General features: G+C 40.5%; 2 protein-coding genes across 2 annotated transcripts; one reads left to right on the top strand and one right to left on the bottom strand.

The window, feature by feature from the left end:
• Positions 1-2,241: 2,241 nt before the first annotated feature.
• LOC109462686 lies at positions 2,242-10,082 on the bottom strand. Its single transcript, XM_019759247.1, has 10 exons — positions 9,970-10,082; positions 9,328-9,404; positions 8,735-8,868; positions 8,071-8,185; positions 7,572-7,612; positions 6,504-7,265; positions 5,891-5,973; positions 5,588-5,769; positions 4,889-5,083; positions 2,242-2,581 (listed from the first exon to the last, which is right to left on the bottom strand). Exons 2-10 carry the CDS (start codon positions 9,341-9,343, stop codon positions 2,418-2,420), a joined length of 1,692 nt encoding a protein of 563 aa, XP_019614806.1. The 5' UTR covers positions 9,344-9,404; positions 9,970-10,082; the 3' UTR covers positions 2,242-2,417.
• Positions 10,083-10,504: 422 nt separating this feature from the next.
• On the top strand, positions 10,505-21,507 carry LOC109462782 (eukaryotic translation initiation factor 3 subunit B-like). The gene is made up of 17 exons (XM_019759381.1): positions 10,505-10,680; positions 11,473-11,668; positions 12,262-12,381; positions 12,843-12,900; positions 13,169-13,303; positions 13,914-14,071; positions 14,657-14,788; positions 15,039-15,105; positions 15,319-15,365; positions 16,051-16,261; positions 16,854-16,926; positions 17,549-17,665; positions 18,201-18,279; positions 18,701-18,839; positions 19,391-19,594; positions 19,955-20,063; positions 20,763-21,507. Exons 1-17 carry the CDS (start codon positions 10,536-10,538, stop codon positions 20,855-20,857), a joined length of 2,085 nt encoding a protein of 694 aa, XP_019614940.1. The 5' UTR covers positions 10,505-10,535; the 3' UTR covers positions 20,858-21,507.
• Positions 21,508-21,837: the final 330 nt, after the last annotated feature.

Here is a 21,837-nt window from a genome sequence, read left to right as displayed (position 1 = left end):
TTTCAACAATTTTAACCATTTTAACCATTTTACATTTTAACAATTTCAACATTTAATTTTAACATTTTCGTTTTAATATCCATTGCTTTGCTTTTAACATTCCAAAACTGATTGTTCTTACTCAAGAATTTCAATAACTTCGAATGTTAGTCTTTTGTATTTTTTCAACATACAAACCAAAATCACTTTGATGTTGTCACAAAAGTAACATCTGTGCGCGCATCGGTTTTCGTTCATTTAAAAACTACAAGTACAAAACATCTGGAAACTAAGCAAACATACTCAGTAAATTGATTGCTGTAATTCCCGATTTTTTTTCACTGTACCGCAACGCAAGCGGGGGGTCAATGTTCACGGTTTTCACTGTCACCTCTGTATTGTGAACTTATCATTACAGTTAGGAAATAATTCCCGGACTTTCTTTTTCCTGCAACTGTCACCACCGTGAATATATACTTCCGTGAACATGTCCATTTTTCTCAGGCCGTGAAAATTTTGCTTCCGTTAGTAGTAGTTACAATCTCGTCAAAAGTGTAAAGTAAAGCTGTCGAGATTTAAAGTGCGTGTCGTTGTATCTTTGTAAAAAAAAAGGGAGATAATTGCCAAGTGCCAGTTTTGTAAATACCTGTCGAGATTCAAACAGCTTGTCCTTGTATAATTGCAGTATGATTTATTTAGAATCTCTCATTTTTGTTTGGGGAAGGGTATGGAGTGAAATTCCTACATTTGCTCCGAAGCAAATGTTGGCCTTTCTAGTGTTTCTCATTCTTTCCCTGCCATGTCGTAAAATGTGGTGAACCCATCGCTATATTTGCTCCAAAGCAAATATTGGCCTTTCTAGTTCATCATATATTTTAATGATGAATATACCAGCCATTAGCAGTACACATACTACACATCTAAATATGATCTGATGCTCTTAGGATCTCACATAGAAGTTTTACGTTAAACTTTGTAACATCATAATGTTATGTAAACAAGCACAAAACATGCCTGTCATAGTACACCAAACATGAAATTAGACTATTGTTAGATACACAGTAAAGCATAAGGTCTACAAAAATTAAAGTTAGGTTCTTTGAAACAAGTTGTGTGAGTAGGGATTGTCTTTGTTTTTGTTTTTATTTTAGATTTTGGCCAAAGTGATACAGTTTAACAAAATATAAAACTGAATTGAATCTGCTACGCTGGGACACTGCTACATTTTTATTTTTAACATCATACAGTCTAGCCTCCTTCGCAGTCTTGTTGGGCGTGGGCGTAATTTTTTCTGTGAGCGACGCGAGTAATATGCCGCCGCGAGGGACGATTTGCTGCCGAGGGACTTTTGCCACGGAGAGAAGGTTTCCGCGCTCCAACAAGACTGCTTCCAATCGGCGACTAGAAAGGACCTCGGATTAAGCCAGCCTTTCATAGAGGCTATTAACATGTTCGTGCAGGTCCAATTCACATGTTCGCGCAGGTCCAATTCACATGTTCGCGCAAGGGTAATTCACAGATACGCATGGAGCGCTCGCCTTTTGTCAACGGTTGGTTCTATTAGCTTGCGTTATAGTGGAAGGTTCCAACAGAGAAAGGTTGAACATTGGTAATGTTACAACAAAGGCATTGCTGTGCAGTTTTTAAGCATCCCATGCAAACAAACCAAGACAAACTTTGCAGTACTATTTTTGCTGGTGAAATGTGCCATTCTTTTTATTACACAACTTGCTGCGGAGCGGTGCGTTACCCTCCTATGACCAGTGAGATCAACCCGCCACCAAACAACATGGCGGCACTTTTTTTATCTGTCCACGTCCCCCAGCAATATCGCTTAGCTTGCGGGTTCCTGTGGTAGTGATCTGTTTAAAGTTGTTTTTCGTAGCAGCAATGACTACGGGATTTTGTTGAGTGGATAGGGCTCGGTTTTCGGGAATGGTTGGCGTTCTACCAACGGGTTGATCGGCGACCGCTAGAAAGTTGCAAGTTTCGGCTCGTCGAGGAATGGGGCGTGAACACCTCCCTGCACTGGTGGCGTTTATTGCGGGAAGTTCACACATCCATGCCAATCGCTCCTAAGTGTTTTTTGATAGCCCTTTCTAGTCGCCGATTGGAAGCAGTCTTGTTGGAGCGCGGAAACCTTCTCTCCGTGGCAAAAGTCCCTCGGCAGCAAATCGTCCCTCGCGGCGGCATATTACTCGCGTCGCTCACAGAAAAAATTACGCCCACGCCCAACAAGACTGCGAAGGAGGCTAATACAGTCACCAACCAATCAGATTGCAGATTACCCTCATGAGGCTACGTGATTGGCTGTTTACCTACTAGTAATTAAAACAATGAGGCCAGAAGAACAAATACTTCTGGCTGTTTGGCAAGGATATATTTGCTTCAGGTATACAGGCAGCAGTTTTGGTAAGTTTTGATTCTTGACGCTGTCCTCATGAGCTGTTGTCAAGTTCATTGTTGATGTGTTCTTGGAGTTCATCTTCAGGTACCTCCTTGCCACAGATGAAACAAGACTGCATCACTCGCTCATTCCTGCTGGGTTCTGTTCTGCTATTTGAAGTGGATCCTGCTTCAGTACCGTTTCTTACTGCATGGTCTGGAATTACACAAAAAAATTAATCCTGCGTGCTACTGTGCATATGTTATTAATGTTGCCTGAATTGTGCAGAAAACAGAAACCAGACAGTAAAACAAGTTAGTTCCCAACATACCAATCCTCCCCTGTTTAAGTACTGGTGCAGTGCTCCTGCCTTGCCTATGCAGTGGCTTCCTTTTCAGATTTAGTCTCCTGAAAAAAAAAATTAAGATTTAATCGCCAAAGCGGGAAGACACTATATCTTTGCACGTCTTAATTTAGTACTAAGAGTCTGATTCGTAGTATGACACCAATAGAATACAGCATTTCTTATTATCTGAAACAAAAGTAGTGTAACTCTGTGAACATGATTAAGATTCACACTACACATACACATTCATAACATGCAGGTTAGTACAAGTAGAATTGAAGATGGAAAAGACAAAAACTTTCTATAACAGACCTCTGAATTCTTTGTAGAAAGTCACCATCTTCGACGTCGTTGTCAGACTTTTCTGACTCGTCAGTCAAAACCACGTCTGTTATCTTCAGCTGTTTGGTAGACCGTGGTCGCAGTGTCCTCCTTGTAGAATGTTCATCATGATCTATAGAGGTATAAGTACAGTGTATCAACAATCAGCCGAAGGCCTGGTGAGTGTTGGGTATCACTCCACCGTACAGGGAGCGAAGTGCCTTTCCCAAGCTAGGGCACAACATCAGGCATGTCACTGGGATCGAACCCGAGACCTCTTGATTCCGAGTTGAAAGGTCTATTATGCCACGCGATGTCAGTAAAGAAACCTTAAATTTTACTATATACCCTCCCTGTACACAGACTTGCCTTGCAGCCTCAGTGTTCCAGTTATGCATCATTTCCTAAAACAAAATCTACCTAATAGATTGATTAAATTGATTAAATCAAATTGTTGTGTTCTCATTATTCAGTACATGGTGCCCACGCATATGTAGCTTAAACATTTTCCATACCTTGTATTGTATGTTCCTGTGACTCTGGTATGGTGATATCCTCCTGCTCATGTTCTGATGGACCTGCCTTCTCCTCTTCTGTCTTGTCTGGGAGACTACTGACTTGGGTTGCTTCTTCTGTCTCCAAACTGTAAACAACCACAAATCAAAGATTTCAGACGGAATTGTTATGAATTTGTTATACATGTAGTTCTATTTACCATACTTGTGGATTTTCTTGCTGATACTACAAGTAAGATTTATGTCTTGTATGCATTTACCCAACACAAACATTGTACAAGAACAAAATATTGCTCACATGCGCAGAAAACAAACACTGTCATTAAACTGGAAAGTAGCTATAACTTTTGGTTAAAATAAATGCACAGACCTTTCAGCCTGGTCTGGTGTGTCCATCACCACAGGGCTGCTGGTTTCTCTGCTCTGAGATCTTGTCAGAGGCTGGAAAACAAAAATAGCTTAGATTGCTTTGGAGGTGGCAAGGTAGACTTGTAGTTAGGGTAATGTTGAATTGAAAACTAAAGATCTAGGTTCGAATCCGATAATAGGCGATATAGCCTGCATATAGGCCAGGCTTCAAAAAGGAAAAGTCATTTGAACATCATTTATATTTGATAATACATGTAGTTGTATATTCTGTATTGTAGTTTACACATTTTATGTTGTACTGTTTTACTGTATAGGAGGATAATTAAATTGTATACTATGTTGAACAACAATGGTTTGTCCTCCTTTTCTCTTCAAGCTAGGTTAAAGAAAATCAGTAAACAACTAACCTTGTGTTCAGGACTTGGTAAGTCTAGTATGTCGATGTCGAATGAGGTTGAATCTGGCATTTCAAGTTTCTCCATCTTCTCAGTGTTAGCAGCATTCTCTGCAGGTTCTATGACGTTGTCACATGTTTGTCCTTGTGACTCAACTGCAGAAGACACTGAAGACAAGATTATACAGTAATTTACAGTAAAAGACTTTCTTAATGCTGAATCAACAGTGAAAGTTCACTGAAATGTTCAGGGCTTGAAATACTTTTTCTTGCATACCTGCACTGGTGCAGGTAACCAAAGTGCAGGTTAATTTTACCTGCACCACTCACACTTTTAGAAAATATGCATCATACTAAAATCTGTTCAAAAGCCCATTGCAAATATAAACTCTCATAATCCTGTATACAAACTATCTCCCATATTAATTTGACTCTACTGTACTATTTTACTATACTACAGAATTGTTGAGACACAGAACACTGCAAAAACTTTTACCTCCTATTGCAAACTTATAAGACCTTATGAAAATAAACAAATTAAACATACCAGTATATCATGTGTCCATAAAGCAACTTACCAGTTCCATTTTGGGTGTCATTATCAAACTCAAAGGTGTCAAGATCTATAGTTCCATCTTTGTTGTCTTTGTCAAGTGTGGCCAGAGCTCCATTTTGTGTGTCTTGGTCAGCAGGCTGGGAATTGTCGGCATCGTCTTCTTGAGAAACTGCAGTCCAAGTTCCCTTCCTTCTCCTGCTTCTTGGTTTTGTGTCATCTGTGACAATATTAAAAAAAAAAAAGCCATTAACAAATTAAGCAGGGCTAGAAATCCCAACCTGAGGATTATTATAATTATTATTAGTGGGCCTGTGCATGTACATGTGTATTTCTGATGTCTCCCTGCACCTAACCTGCACTGGACTATGTAAATTGTAATTGCTTGTAGATTTTTGTTTGCTGATGACCTGAGTTGTTATCATGGCTAAATGAAGACTTCAAATGTTTGTTTTTTTAGACTCTTTGCAGTTTCCACAGAAATTTTATCAAATATTTTGAAGCAAAGCGATGCAGGTAAAATTTGTTGAAGTGCAGGTTATATCCAATGCTTCAATTCTTTATTTTTACTCTGCGAATTCTTTATGCAGAAGAAAAAGTATTTTGGGCCTTGCATACTGTAAATGAGTGTGCATTTTCTACATTCTAAAATTATTGACTATTGGAAAATGAATCCTCATCCCAACTTTAGTGCTGTACAGTTCAATACAAGGATCACACATACCCTCAGCTTCCAAAGGTTTTCCCCAGTCCAGTTTGGAGAGCTGCTGTCTCTGCGCCTGGTACAGTCTCAGTCTGTAGTTCTCCAGGCACTTGATGATGTACTTCGTCTGTTTGGCTGTGTCAACTCCTGGTCTTCTCACAAAATTACCATGGTGATAAACAACCCGTCTCTTCTTTATCCACCTGTAAAAATGATGACGATAATAATAACTAGAAAGGAAAAATTCATCTTTTTTTGTTCACATGGTAAAAGTAAACATTCTAATTTTAAAATCAATCTAATTTCAAACTAAAGTTGCCTCACCTTTCCCCAGTGCCACTTTCCATATAATCCAGAGAAATTTGTCTTCTTCTTTTCACCTTGGTTTGATGTTTCTTCACTTTTTCCTGACAGCATATGAAAGAAACATGCATGGATTAGTAATTAGTATTGACCTAGAGCATACATTTTGTTAAAGTTCCTTTTCCACACTAATGGTGCATAAGGCTGTACCCATCTCCATTTCTGTAGCCCTTGTGCCACACAGTTGTGCAATCACTACAGCAGGGGGCTAGTCCACTGGTAATGGAGTGTTTAACTCTCATACTCTTTCCCAGATGCTGAGTGCTAAGCAGAGAAAGCAGTACTAGTATGTACCATTTTAAACTCCTTGGTATGTGTCGCCCGAGGATCGAACTCATGACCTACTGTAGTACAGAATGCAAGGCAAATGCTCTACCCACTTGGATGTGCACCAGATCTAGTGCCAACTAGAGCTAAAAAATGAAATTACATCTAAACAGTATCACAAGTGACAAAAGAAAAAGTAACCTTCTCCCTGCTGCCTATAACCGGGTAACCTACATTGTATATGAGGCAAAACAGCTACCTTAGCAGGCTGAAGGTTAATGTTCTCATCTTTAACACTGATTTTTACCTCCTCTGCTTTTCCCTGCAGTTGTTTAGTTGTCCTGTGTGCCTCCACGTGTCCGTGAGAGTTGCACCTGGGGCTTAAGCCTGCGCCTGCCTTCGACGGTTGGGATGGCTTGGCAGGTGCACCATTCTCCAGCTCTGCTCGTCTGACAGCTGCACCTGTGTCCACTTTTTTCTCACGTCTGACAGGTGCACTTTCCGCTGTCTCCACAGTGGCTTTTTTCTTACACGCTGGTCCGTTTGTCTTCGGCTTGGTTTGTTTCACAGGTGCATCTGTTTCTTCCACCTGGGTTCCTCTCACAGGTGAACCTGTCTCCACCTGGGTTACTCTGGCAGGTGCATTTGAAGCTGTCTCCACCTGGGCTAGTTGCACAGGTGCAACTGTCTTCACCTGGGCTGGTTTTGCAGGTGCAACTGTCTTTACATTGGTTGCTCTCACAGTTGCACCTGCAGCTGTCTCTAACTGGGATAGTTTCACAGGTGGACCTTTGACGGGTGCACCTGTCTTCACCTGTGCTGGTTTAACAGATGTACCTGCTTTCATCTGGCCTGGGCTGAGAGGTGTACCTGGGCTGAAAGGTGTACCTGGGCTGAGAGATGCACCTGGGCTGAGAAATACATCTTCAGCTGTCTCCACCTGCGCAGCTCTGACAGGTGTACCTATCTCCACTCTGGACCGCTCCAGTATTTTCTGAAGTTCCTCCTCCTCCGCCTGTTGTTGGAAGGTGCTCTTCTCAGCCTCCTGCTTACTCAGGGCCAAGGCTTTCTGTGTGCAAAACGAAGAAGAATCTAAGAAAATATGATCTTGAGACATAACTTATAGAGACTCAGATCTAAGTCTTCGTTGACAGAGACTCTGAACGAGATGCTGTTGATGTGGTAATTTCCCATTTACAAATCCTAAATTTCAAGTCAATCCATTGATCTATAGTGACATGAATCAAAGTTGAAACGTTCTGACCTTTTGGTAAATTTCTCATACAGGAAAATGTGAATCTGGTAGGACACAATACAAACAAATTACATTGCTAAGGCTTAAGCAACCCTTTACAATAACAAACCACAGTCTTACCTGAAGCTGGGTATCAAACAGTTCTTCATCACCGATCAGTTCTGGGAATTGAAGAGAATGGTGTTAAAAGATGTAAGTACAACCTTTTAGACTATTGAATTAATGAGATAATGTTCTCAAATTTAACACTGCTTTTTACCTCTTGTTTGTTCTATGCATAAATTCCATCAAAATGAGAACATTTTGACAGTTTAGCACTTGGAAATTAGGAAAATTATCTTTTCGACAAGTGTGGTGCTCAAGGTGTGGCTCTCTCGAACACGGGACCTCCGGTTTTATGTCCTATCTGAGAGGATGTCCCTTGCCAAAGCTAGGTATACATTTCCACCTGAGTAAAGTGAGGGAAGTCGTTTAAAGTGCCTTTCCCCAGAGCACAAGATCAGTGACATGGCAGGAATCAAACCCGAGACCATTCGGTTCTTAGCCACCCAAAACAATACTTCCTTATCCAGAAGTAGTGGAACAACTAACAGAGTCCCTGCAGTATTTGCAAACTCACCATTCTGCTGATCCTGTATGTTTTTCCTGCGCTCAGCGCGGGCACTTCGAGCACTGTAGGTCCTGAGTCTACTGGACTGGCTGTCATCTTGCCATGTATGGGTATGTTTGGACATCTGTCAAAATTAAGATAATTTTCATTCCTTGCAATTTATGATGAATTACATTACAGGTCCTTAGCAGTATGGAATAGATTGCCATATGGGGTACAAACAGCAATGTTGATATGGCATATATGTAGGTACATGTAGTTTTAAAAGTTTCAATTTTGATGTAGTTTGTATTGTGTATGTCTAACTCCAGGAAGACAAGCTACATGTACCTGTCTGTTTGTACTTGTATGTTTGCTAATGGAGGAAATAAAGCACTTAAAGCACCTTGCCTTCAGAAAACAGCAATGTTTCAATGCAATGCTTTGTCATCACCTATTTCATTGACTAGTGCTGTTATGTACTACATTGCAACAAATTTGCAATCTCAAAACAATGATCCCAATCTTACAACAATGCATCCTTTTGGGAAGAATAGTAGACCCCTATTGTGGTCATGTTTTGGGGACTCAATGCACGACTTGCGCCGCGAAAGTTGCTCTTCTGTACCTGACCCCTATGCTTTGAAAAATCCTGGTGAGAACCCTGAGTGTGTTCTGTGGACGTTCTTCTTACCGTCATGTTAAACCAGTCTTCTTCTTCTTCTCCATCTTCGACATCAATGATTTCTACGTTTTCATCTGCTGAGGGAAGATTCTGTCCCCTCTTCCTCAGTTTACCGTTTCGCCCATGCTGGTCACTGTCTGGAGCTGGGGGGAAGGGGTGATGATAAGGCCACATAACAACAACTGTATTGATGTAACAACAACAGTTGTATTGATGGGTGAAGACTGTAGTTAAAAGTTAAGTTCGGGCATAAAGTATTGCGACATAGTACTTGAAAAAGCTGAACAGATTCTTCCGTGCAAAGCAGAAAGGTGAACACTGTGCTGAATTGTAGAGGTTTTATACCATATACATGTATTTTGAATTCCGAGTCGATTGGCACCTGGACCTTGTTACAACCTAGTACAGTGCGTCGCCTGCAGTTCAGTTCGAGATTCTTTAGGCTACAGAAACAGCATGGTTGCAAACTTTGTTTGTTTTGGAAATGAATGTCATGCTGCTCTCTCATGCATATCATCAGGTCAATGTGGCTTGAATACACATTGAAAGGACTTATAATAAATAATTTTTTCTTATAATTATACTCAAAGTAAGAGTCTCACCTTGTCTTTTACTCATGATTGCTCAATTCCCGTTTGGCCTGGCTGGAGTCAAATTGTTCTACTTCTCCATCAATAATCTGTAATTACATGTAACAAGTTAGACAAATGATCATTCAATTTATATCAACGCACACTGTCACACACGTACAAGCACACTGTCTCACACACACACACACACACACACACACACTGTCACACACACACACGTAGTACACACACACACACACATACACACACACACACACGTACACACACACACACACACACACACAGTCACACACACCTACTGTCACACACACACACACACATGCTGTCACACACATACACAGCACACACTCACTGTCACACACACACACATTGTCACACACATACAGTGTCACACACACACAGCACACATGCACATACACACACACACACACACACTGCCACACACACATACTGTCACACACACACACATACATACAAACAGCACACATGCACAAAATGACACATGGACACACTGGCACAGTCTCCCTCACATACAACGGTTACATACAGGCACTTCCCTGAATTAAGTCATCTGTCTTATCTGTGCTTACAACACAAGTTTCCAAAGCAGAATATATCTAAATACACGTAAAACAAGTAAATAGATGAACTAACCCAAGTTATTTTCTACCACAGTGCGGTATCACTCTCGAACTTCAAAATGGCGGGAAATGGATTGACGGGAATGTCTTCTTCATTTTGATTGGCTGAACCCACGGTGATGAGGCCACACATCGGTATCATTCCGAGGGTAGGAGAAAATTGAAACGAGAAATAACATCAATTTTGATAGATATCTGTTCCAATTACAGCTGATAGACTTGTTCGTATCAAACAAGCAGATTCGAAGACAAAACGTGTTTTTGAATAAAGAATTACCTGAACAAACGATAGCGGTCTCATTTTTTCGGATGTTTACAATCTAGTTTTGGCAGTGATACGGTTAGAACGTAGAGGTTGTCCTGCGATAGAATATAATGTGCCTGTCACAAAAATGCAATATATTAAAAATAATTTCTAATTTTGCTTATAAGTAAGGCATATTAGCTTATTTTCGAAGTAGTTTTGTATGAAGCGGTTTTTGCTTATTACATATGGAGGAAAGAAATTGTTTTGTTTCCTTTTTTGCGGGGAAGGATAAAATATACACCAGACAGCCCTGTCTTCATTAGAAATCCAAGATGGCGGAAGAACGTGGTCGGGACAGAAATCAGTCCGAATCTGCCAGTCTGGGCGGCAGCGAAGACCAGGAATCCTTCGTCAACGGGCACGATGAACCGGACTTCAGCGATCCTGAAGACTACGTGGACAACATTTCCGACGAAGGTACTTCAAGGGGGCGTATTTGCCGGTTTATAATCGTCTCCCGTCGGCGAGGTTTTCAGTCCGACAATAATTTCCATATGTTGATTATGTGACTTACATGTGGCAAGTTGGCAGCTGCGACAAAAAAAAATTTCCTCGCCTTCCTCTTAGGCAGCTCACAGGACAGCAATAAACTTTCTTAGTCCTCCTAATTTTATTTTACTGCGCTAAAAGTTAGTTTATGTGACGGGATCCGCGGGAAGGCTGTAAAAAATGCATATTGTGCAATCACCCCCACCCCACCCAAGTTATTTTGTACTAGTAAATTATTTTTGGCCACATAATTATCTGGCATACCTCCTAAGTCCTTGAAGAAGATACTTTGAAGAATCATGTAGGCATATCTTAGTTGTACTGCCGTCGATACTATCATAGGATTGATGTGTAGCTTCGCATAAATTACTGTAATCAAGGACATGCTGTAATTCACTTTGTCCTATACTATAGCTAGTGGGGCCCGGGAACATTCTTCCCCAAAAAATTGGAATCATGACCCTCTCTAACGCTACTTCCTGCACATTCGTTTTGTGGGTTTCATAAGCTTTCATAATTTTAAACACTGTAAACTGATCACTTACGCTGAAATCTAAAAAAAAAAGATGAGATAAAAAAATATGAATCAAACTTGAAAGAAGAGAAAGCCATTTTCTCCAGACTGAAACTGGAAACACAACATTATTTTTTCCAAGCCTAACAGAAAAAAATGTTAATGTACTTCTAAATCAATACTTGATTTTGTCATATTTCTGACAGAGCTCCTTGGAGACCTTCTGAAACAGAAACCGAAGGAAGCGGACGGCATCGACTCGGTGATCGTGGTGGACAACGTGCCGCAGGTCGGGCCGGAGCGGCTGGAGAAACTCCAGAACGTCATCAGGAAAATCTTCTCCAAGTTTGGCAAGATCGTGAGCGAGTACTTCCCCGAGGGAGACAATGGCAAGACTAAGGGGTGAGTTTTCTTTTTGATTAACTTTCCTTCCCTTGTCGTTGAAGAGATTCATTTGTCACGTATAGATACGAACAAGATGGACTGATAGCCATCGAAAATTTGGAGGTTAGTATCCTTATCCTTCTAAGTTGTCACTGATGAAAGAATTCACTAGGTAACTCCTTGCCTTGTGTTTTACATACGGTTGATGCGTGTTTTAACTTTTTTATTGCATGAATGCAAAAGTTCTGTCAATCTTGTGTAACTGAAAGTGGTGTAAAAGTATTGGAATACACGGTTCAAATGTGCAAAATCTGTGTTAGCCACACGTACTAGTTAGCTGCAATTGTACATTGTAAAGGGGTGACTTTTCTTGTTACAGAAAGATTTAAATTAACTTCTCTTCCCATGAGATTTGCATGCAGTTTATAGAGATCTGTTAACAATTTCTATGATAGTCCTTTTGTCTATTCATGTCTGTTACTGTTAATATATCTTTTTACCAATAAGTGTTATGGAGATCTTAAGCTGAAAAGTTTGGAATAGCACAAAGGAACAATTTCCATGTTTTGCACTTTACTAACATATGTTGATTGTTGTGTGTATATTTCCAGGTACATCTTCCTGGAGTACTCATCCCCAGCTAACGCCCTGGAAGCCGTGCGGAACTGTAACGGCTACAAACTGGACAAACAGCACACCTTCGCTGTCAACCTCTTCTCCGACTTCGACAAGTAAGCTGCAGTTTTTGGTGTTTAATGTGTACCAAATACAGTAGCATGTATTAACAAACATGTAAGTCTGTGTTGTTACCCTAGTATTATGTTATTGTGTGACAGAAGGATAGCAGAAATGTCAAGCTAAATTGTGGATCCTGATAAAGTCAAGTCAAGTCTTCATAGATATGTCTGTACAGTTGATCCCATTTTTTAAGTGTACTTTCTCTAAAACTGCCTTGAAGTATCATTGAAACAGCAGAGAACTTGGTAAAGTCAAAAATGGTGCTGCTACGAACAACATTTTTTAAACCCTTTCAATATTTTGAAGAACTGAAAAGTAAAGAAACTGTCAAGTGCAGGTAAAACTTGTCTGTTGCGGGTGATTTTGAATGTTGCTTGCACCAGTGCAGGTATGCTGAAAAAAAGAATTTCAAACCCTGCTAGAAGAAACTGATTAACGTCTGTTTGAACTTTAGGTATTCTGGAATCCCAGAGGAATGGGAGGCACCAGAACAACAACCCTACAAAGACCCGGTAAGTCAACAATGTCACTGTCAGCATTAAATAGGCCCCAAACAAGCTACGTGAAAAGTCTCCTTATATTTAGTACCATCAATAAATAGCTGGAACCAGCACAGTTTTGACTCACAGATATCAGTAATACTATGGTGATAAGACTGATGCAACTTACTACATTAAAAGAAGGACCAGAAAATTGCCTTTGAAAATTCAGTTTTGCAACTCTAAAATTGCATTGGATGTCTTATAAACATACATCTTTATTTTGATTGTGCTATTCCAGGGAAACCTGTGGTACTGGCTGGAGGATGCTGAGTGTAATGACCAGTACAGTGTGATCTATGATGGCGGGGAGAGGACCGCCATCTTTACCAACACGTACGGCGGCACCGAGCAGTCACTGGTCGAGGAACGTGCCGTAAGTGGTCACGTTACTCTATTTTACTCACACTATTTCACTTTTACCCCTGGGTAAAGAGATATCCTTCCATAGGAAAGTACTCCGTGAATACTTTCATCAGGTTGGTAAGACACTGAGTGAAGAGACTCTTTTTACACAACCAAGTCTTTTAATTTTTATTCAGCCGACGTTTCGGTGACCATCTGTCACCTTCCTCAGGGATATTTTCAATAGAAAAGTACTGTTTTCGGTTGTGTTTGTGTGTTTACAGCTATAAGTTATATAACCCACATTGTCTCATAAGGGTGGTTTGTAATTCAAACAATGCCTTTTAATTAAGCTTTTTTTCAATCCACTGGATTGATAGATGGAAAAACTGTAACAACTAGGGAGACAATAACTTTTTTCATTAATATCAACCATTGGGGCCAAAATATGAGCATTTTAGAGAGATGATTAAATGGGAAGCAAAAGCACAATCATAATGATGCAAGGCATTGTACATGTGTAAATTAAAAGATGTCTATAGACGAAAATACTTTTTTTGTATTATGTGCACTAAGTTTAACTTTGAAGTTTTTATTATATAGTGTCTAAAGTATACTGTTCTCCACTTGTTCCATAACAGAGGTGGACTGAGACCTATGTACGCTGGTCGCCGAAGGGCACGTACTTGGCGACGTTTCACCAGCGCGGAATCGCTCTGTGGGGAGGCGAGAAGTTCCGCCAGATCCAACGGTTCAGTCACCAGGGAGTTCAACTGATCGACTTCTCTCCTTGTGAGAGGTAGGACAGACATGTTTGCATTTTCTGACATCTGTAATGCTTTGTTACAATATGTAGAGACATTTAAAATGGCCAAGTGACTGTGTTTGTCAACACACTCTAAATATGACTCAGTCCACAAATTTGTATAGTTCAGTACAGATGAACCTCTACCTGAGACCTTTTCTTTAAACAGGTATATGGTGACTTTTAGCCCTCCACTCTACTGGATGAACCCATGAAGTTTTGTTGGAATAGGTACTTGGTGACCTTGCGGCCCCTGACTGAAGTTTTGATTGGCAGAATAAACCTTAACCTATGAACTTTTGTTTGAATAGTACATTTCCCCCCTGATGGGCTTCAATGAACCTTGAGCTGTGACCCCATGACAGGTGCATGGTGACGTTTAGCCCCCTCATTGACAGTAAGGATGAACCATGACTTGTGACCTTTTGTTTGAACAGGTACATGGTGACCTTTAGCCCCCTGATTGACAGTAAGGATTAACCATAACCTATGACCTTTTGTTTGACAGGCACATGGTGACATTAAGCCCCCTGATTGACAGTAAGGATGAACCATAACCTTTGACCTTTTATTTGACAGGTACATGGTGACCTTTAGCCCCCTGATTGACAGTAAGGATGAGCCCCAGGCCATCATTATCTGGGACATCAACACAGGAGTGAAGAAGAGAGGCTTCCACTGTGAGAACGCTGCTCAATGGCCCATCTTCAAGTAAGTCCTGAGGAAGACGTGCTGTAGATTCAGTTATTTTTGCAAGGATTTGATTGTAGAGGATTAAGAAATAGGTCTTTCGTGGTGTTCAGATTTTATGGCTAAAACAATTGTGTAGCACAGAAGTCATACTCAACTCATGTTCACAGCGAAACTACTGTGAACAGTTCAAAATTAACAGTACATTCAGGGTTTTATTGAATTTTATTTGGTTGTGGTTTTGACTTATTTTTATTTTGTAACACCACAGGTGGAGTCATGATGGCAAATACTTTGCCAGGATGGGACAGGACAGTCTCAGTGTGTATGAAACACCAGTAAGTATTTGTCAGAAAACTTGTTTCACTTATAACTATCTAATAACATTTTAAATCTGGTCAATTGTCTCAACATCTGCCAATATCATAACTGTTATGGTCCTTTATGGTATATTTATATATATATTTTTTTTTTTTTTGCTTTATGTCTTGCAAAATAGATGATTGTAATGATAGCGTCTTTCTAAAATATAATATTTCTTCTTATTTCAGTCATTTGGTCTCTTGGAAAAGAAGAGTAGCAAGATTCCTAATATAAGGTAAGGAAGACTACATTGTATATGGTGGTGTCAACTGTCAATGTTCACCAAAAAACACAGACTCAAACTCAATGCATTATACATGTAAGATGCAGCTTTTCTTGGGTGATGTACATGTATTTAACTTACTCTACCAGATGAAAAGTATTGTTTTAGTTTTCCCTTTAGAAATATACTAGTAAGTAGCATTCATGCACTAAACACTGCAATTTGACACTCCCACAGTCCCAGGCTGTAGGGGATATGATGTAGTTTTAACTGTCCAGTACACGACAAGGGCCCAAGAAGAATTGTACACACTTGATTCTACGTGATTCTATTCTTGGTATCAAACAATAACCCTGGCATACTGGCCTGTGTTCTGTACTGGTAGTGGTGTTACAGCATAAAGCTTCGAATGTAGGCTGAAGCACCACAGTCATTACTTGATACAAACAACCAGTGGGCCTGGCATACAATCAGCAGGGGTTTCCCCAAGAATTCTTAGGGGAGAGGTGCTCCCTAATTAGTTGATGAAAAATCAGTGAATTTTCATGAAAATACTATTGAGTAAGAGAAAACCCCAAATTTGAACATATTGGGAGATGTGCTAGGATTTTGGGGAGAGGGGGAGCACCCTTGTTTTATTGTTTGGGGAGAGTTACAGTTTGTTAACAAACATCTCTTACTACCCTGCATCTTGTAGAGAGTTTTTCTGGTCTCCGTCTGACAACATCATCGCATACTGGACCCCAGAGAAGGACAACATCCCGGCCCGCGTCACGCTTCTGGAGATCCCGTCCCGTCAGGAGATCCGAACCAAGAACCTCTTCAGCGTCGCCGACTGTAAGATCTACTGGCAAAAGCAGGGAGACTACCTGTGTGTCAAGGTGGACCGATACACCAAAAGCAAAAAGGTACTAATTTTTTCTTTACTTTTGGGTACAGAAGTATTGTTTTGGGTGGCTGAGCGGTAGGTTTGTGTGTATATGTCTGTTCTACTGGCAGAAGCGGGTAGACTACCTGTGTGTCAAGGTTGACCAGTACACCAAAAGCAAAAAGGTATTATCTGTTGTTTTTTTTTTTACTTCTGGGTACAGAAGTATTGTTTTGGGTGGCTGAGTAGTAGGTTTGTGTGAATGTGTCTGTTCTACTGGCAGAAGCAGGGAGACTACCTGTGTGTCAAGGTGGACCTATGTACCAAAAGCAAAAAGTTAACTCGATGAAGCTTATATATCCAGGTATATGTAATGAGAATCTGATACGCAAGGAAATTGTTTCTCAAGCAACTGGATGGATCTTGAAAATGACAGACGTTTCAAGTAGCATCCACTATTTTCCGTCAGTAACTGACAGAATCTCTAGCTAGTTTTGCAAAAACTATGTATAAAGGTAACTTTTAATTTCTTCTGGGTGCAGAAGTATTCACAGCCTTCTACAGATATGTCATGATTGTCAAAAAGTCAACTGACCTGTAAATTTTTTCTTTGTCATTTTTTGTTCTTCCAGGGCTTGTTCTATAACTTGGAGTTGTTTAGGATGAGAGAGAAACAAATTCCTGTGGATGTTGTGGAAGTAAAGGGTGAGTCATTTCTTTAGATATTGCAGAAATAACTCTTTACTGACTTAACTTGCAGAAATCTGTCTATTATTGATATTTACTGACATTTCTTCCCTTAAGCTTTTTAAAGCTACATGAGGAGTCCTTTTTGGCACCACAAATAAATAGCTAGAATTGTGTTTTCCATCAGTGACATCACATTTTCGCTTCACAGATATCAGTACGCCACATCTGTATGGGATAGGGTTGATTCAACTTTTAAAAAAAGAACAACGGAAAATCATGTTTGAAAATTCACTTTTACTGTGTTATAATCACTTTGGGTAATCACAACAAGTTAAAAGACCGCAGATGCCATCTTTTCCCTCTTACTGTGAAACTGAGTTGCTACAATAAAAACCAACTTAAACAGGGACAGGGGGCGTCACTACCTGAAACCTGTATATGACTTGTCTCTTGTCACATGATTATCACATCAAGTCACGTGACAAGAGAACTCCAAGATGAGATCTGAATCAGGTTGATGAAGAGACAGAGTACGTCTCGAAAGCTCCCCAGCACAGCTGAACTTTTGTTGTGTGTTTAGTATAAATATTTCGTCAAAAATAAAAACTAACTTAATTCCCAAATGTTTTCCTTACAGAGGTGGTGAATGCCTTTGCCTGGGAGCCTAATGGAGAGAAGTTTGTAGTCCTCCATGGAGAGTCTCCCCGCATCAGTGCCAGCATCTACAAGATGTCCAACAAGGTCGAGCTGCTCAGTAAGTGTTTGAAAAAATCATTTCCATTTTTCACGCAGATACATACATTGACCCAGTGTTGACATCACACTTCAAAGAAGCCACGTGACAAGCTTCACTGGGTCAGTCTACTGAGGAAGACCAGAGTGACTGGTCAAAAGCCCTAGATGAGAGAATTTTTTGTGTTGGACCAAAAGTTTTAACTTTAAACATGTAACTACCAACACAGATGAACTTTCATGATAGATACATGCATTGTACACATCAACTATATACTCATCAAGAAAACACACACACATAGTATACATAAACTCTCACATGCACACACACATAAAGCACTGAGATCTCTCACAGACAAAGATGCACACACACAAACACACACAAGCAATCATAAACATGTTCTGCCTAACTGTCTTGCATTCCATTACGCACTTGTTGCTTCAAATGTAAACTCAAACCACTGCTAATTCTTCCTCACCCCTCCCACACAGTCCACAATGAAATGTAAAATGTCAAAAAAATCAATTTTCAGTAATATGAATCGTTTCTGTTTCAGAATGTATGGAGAAGAAGCAGGCCAATCACCTGTTCTGGAGCCCCCAGGGGCAGTTTGTGGTCCTGGCAGGACTCCGCAGGTAAACTGGACTTTTGCCAACTTAAGTTGAAGAAATTGTAGGTTTGTTTTCATTCGTAATTTGCAGCAGAAAAAAAAAGAATTTTTGAACATGATACTCACTTTATGTTGAGTATCATGTTCGTTTTGTTCCATGGTTGCGTGTTGAAAACAGTACCATATGAATTAAAACCAAGCAAATGTCAGGATGGAAAGACAGGTTGATTGAAATAAAAGCAATTCTTCACCGCACGTAACTACTAATAACCTATCACAAAATATCTCTCTCAGTTAGTAGGAGCTCACAATGCATTAGAATCAAATCAGGGTGTTTCTCAGTCCAGTCTTACTAGAATTTGTCCACTTTACGTCACCAAGGTGACCAGTTATTTGACATCATCATTACTTAATTAACTTAAATTTGTTAATTTTATCATTTGCAGCATGAACGGTGCCCTGGAGTTTATTGATACCAACGACATGACGGTGATGAACGTGGCGGAACACTTCATGGCGACCGACGTGGAGTGGGACCCGACCGGGCGCTACGTCATCACGGCCGTGTCCTGGTGGGGACACAAGGTACGGTCTGGGGACATTGGGTACTATGCCTGAGTTGTGTTCTAATGTGTGTGTAATGCTTTGGTCCTATATGGTACTGTTCAGCCATAGCCAAAGCTGTAGGGCTGGTAATATCTAATATGATTTTACCATTGTACGATCTTTCCTGTTCACATGAGGCTCGGAGGCACACAGACTCCCCATTGGGTGAGCGTACGCCTGCCCTCCAGGTAACATTCGAAAACTGTGTGTGAAAATTGCGTTCGCAAATTGGGACCGTTTCTTACATAAGGGAAAAATCGTATGTACGCAATTTTGCCTGTGTGTAAACCGGGTCATAATGTAACCCTACACCACAGGGTGACTGCTACAGCACCATAGTGACAGACGTTTATTCAGATCATTGATCGTCCTCATTTGGTGAAGAAGAAGGAAAAACAGCGAAAACAACAGAATTTTTTTCTTCTGCAAAGTAAGCATCATCAGATGGTTTTAACTTCAACCTGTGTGTCTATCAGAACACATTGACAAATGTGTCTAACCTATAAATTCCTCCCTGTGTGCACGTGCAGGTGGACAACGCCTTCTGGCTGTGGTCGTTCCAAGGACGGCTGCTACACAAGCAGAACCTGGACCGCTTCTGCCAGCTGCTGTGGCGTCCACGGCCCCCCTCCCCCCTCACCGCATCGCAGATCAAGAAGATCAAGAAGAACCTGAAGCAGTACCAGAAGCAGTTTGAGATCAAGGACAAGATGAGGATGTCCAAGGCCTCCAAGGTTTGGCTCCTGTTCTGAAGTTGTAAAAGTTATTCTATTTATGAAGCTTTTCCACATTTGCTTAATGATTGACATATCAGGTGACTATCAGCTCTTCAAGATGTAAAATCTGAGATGAGAGTGTAAGTTTAGAACAACGAAAACTGGGAAGGACCCCTGCTCTTTTCAACAAGTGTGGGGGATCTTTACGTGCTCAAGGTGCTCAAGGTGAAGTAGAAAAGAACTACACTGTATTGGGCATTAACAATTAAAACATGATAGTTCGCTTGTGATGAAATGGATTGATGTTGGACCAATGTGCATGCAGACAGCTGTATTATATTAATCTTGTTGCCATGCTTGTTGTTTTGATTTTTATAGGAGCTGGTTGAGAAGCGCCATGCTCTTATGCAGGACTTTGAGAAGTACCGTAAGAAGAAGCGAGAGCTGGTCCGCCAGCAGAAGGAGCAGCGGCTGGGACTCCGAGGAGGTGAGTCTGACTTTCTTGTGTCTTCCAGTAAGATTTTGAAAGGTTAAGTTATATACCGGTACAATAGCTCAATTGGTAGAGTGCTCGCTTTGTAACCGGGAGGTCGTGAGTTCAAACCCCGGCCGGGTCATACCAAAGACTTTAAAAATGGTACACACTTCTTTCTCTGCTTAGTACATATGAGAAAGGGTGTGGGAAGGTCAAACACACAGCACTACCAGCAGACTAGCCCCCTGCTGTAGTGCATTGCACAACTGTGTGTCGCCCAAGGGCTCCAGAAATGGATATGGGCACCACCCTACGCTCTGCATAAGGGCACGGGAGACCTTTCCTTTCCTAAGTTATACAGAATTATTGACCCTCATAACTTTTTATTTGTTACCTCCATGACAAATGGAGGTATTGTTTTGGTGTGTCTGTCTGTGTTTCCACACATTTGAGGTCAGCATAACTTCAGAACACCTTTATGGATTGTGATGATATTTGGTGTGTTGGTAAGTCGTAGGAAGGCAAAGGTCAGGTCAAATATGGGCCTCCTGCTGACTGACCTTGGTACTGCAGCAGAACATGTAATGTGTGTCTTTGGTGTGCACGTTATCAGCATACTCACTGCCTAGTGCTGACCTTGTATTGTACATGTTATGTCACAATTTTGAATGAATAGAAAATAGAAAAATTAAAAACCTCTGTACATTACAGGAGTGGACACAGATCGTATGGACAGCGAATCAGACGTGGAAGACGAAAAGATCGAGTTCTTCGTCAAAGAAGAAACCATCGTCCTCAGCAAATAGTCGCAGAAATCGTCTTTACAGATAAAATGCGTCGATCACATTTTTAGCAGGATATTTGAAGACAATTATGGCTTGTGTAGGATTAGGCTGTGAAAGTATTATGACTTGCTATAAATCAAGTAATAGGTAATCATAATAAATTCTCATGTATAATGTCTGGTAGATTTGGGACATACATTTGTTATTCATGCATTTTTCTTGTAGTTAATAGTATATAACAGTACTTTGGACTGCAGCATCATGAATTTATATGTGTGCTAAGTTGTTTTCCATAGCAAAAGTTAAGTTGTAAAGAGGTAACATCTACTAATATGATTCTGCCAAGTTACATATGTCTGCTACCCTGAAAAAATGAGTTTTCAATCCCATTATAATAAACTCCTGCATATCTGCACTAGCTATCGCTAGAGGATAGCTGTTGTTTTGGGGTGAGGGGCTCTTCTGTAAATCATTAAAGTACATAAAGGAAATAAGAATATTTCAGCCACTAACAGTAGTACAAAATTAAGAATAAAAAAAAAAATTATAGTAACATACATAATTAGTACCAGTTCCATATCTGCCAGATACATTATATATACATACATAGTGTATTCAAAAGTGCCTATTGTTTCAACATATTATCTTCACAATAAAATTGTCCTATACGATTTTTGCTGGAGTTTGGTTCAGCTGAACACCATCCACTGACAGGTAAACCCGTCTTTGGTACTGAACACCATCCACACACTGGTAAACACACCTGTCCTTGGTGCTGAACACCATCCACACACAGGCAAACACACCTGTCCTTGGTGCTGAACACCATCCACACACAGAAACACACCTGTCCTTGGTGCTGAACACCATCCACACACAGGCAACATGCCTGTGCTGAAGACTAATATCCACATACAGGTGAACATGCCTGTCCTTTGTGCTGAACACCATCCACACACAGTTAAATACACCTGTCCTTGGTGCTGAACACCATCCATACA

Source organism: Branchiostoma belcheri, unplaced genomic scaffold (assembly GCF_001625305.1).
Source record: "Branchiostoma belcheri isolate BF01 breed outbred unplaced genomic scaffold, Haploidv18h27 scaffold12, whole genome shotgun sequence".
Classification (NCBI taxonomy): Eukaryota; Metazoa; Chordata; class Leptocardii; order Amphioxiformes; family Branchiostomatidae; genus Branchiostoma; species Branchiostoma belcheri.
This window is presented reverse-complemented; position numbering and strand designations above follow the sequence as displayed.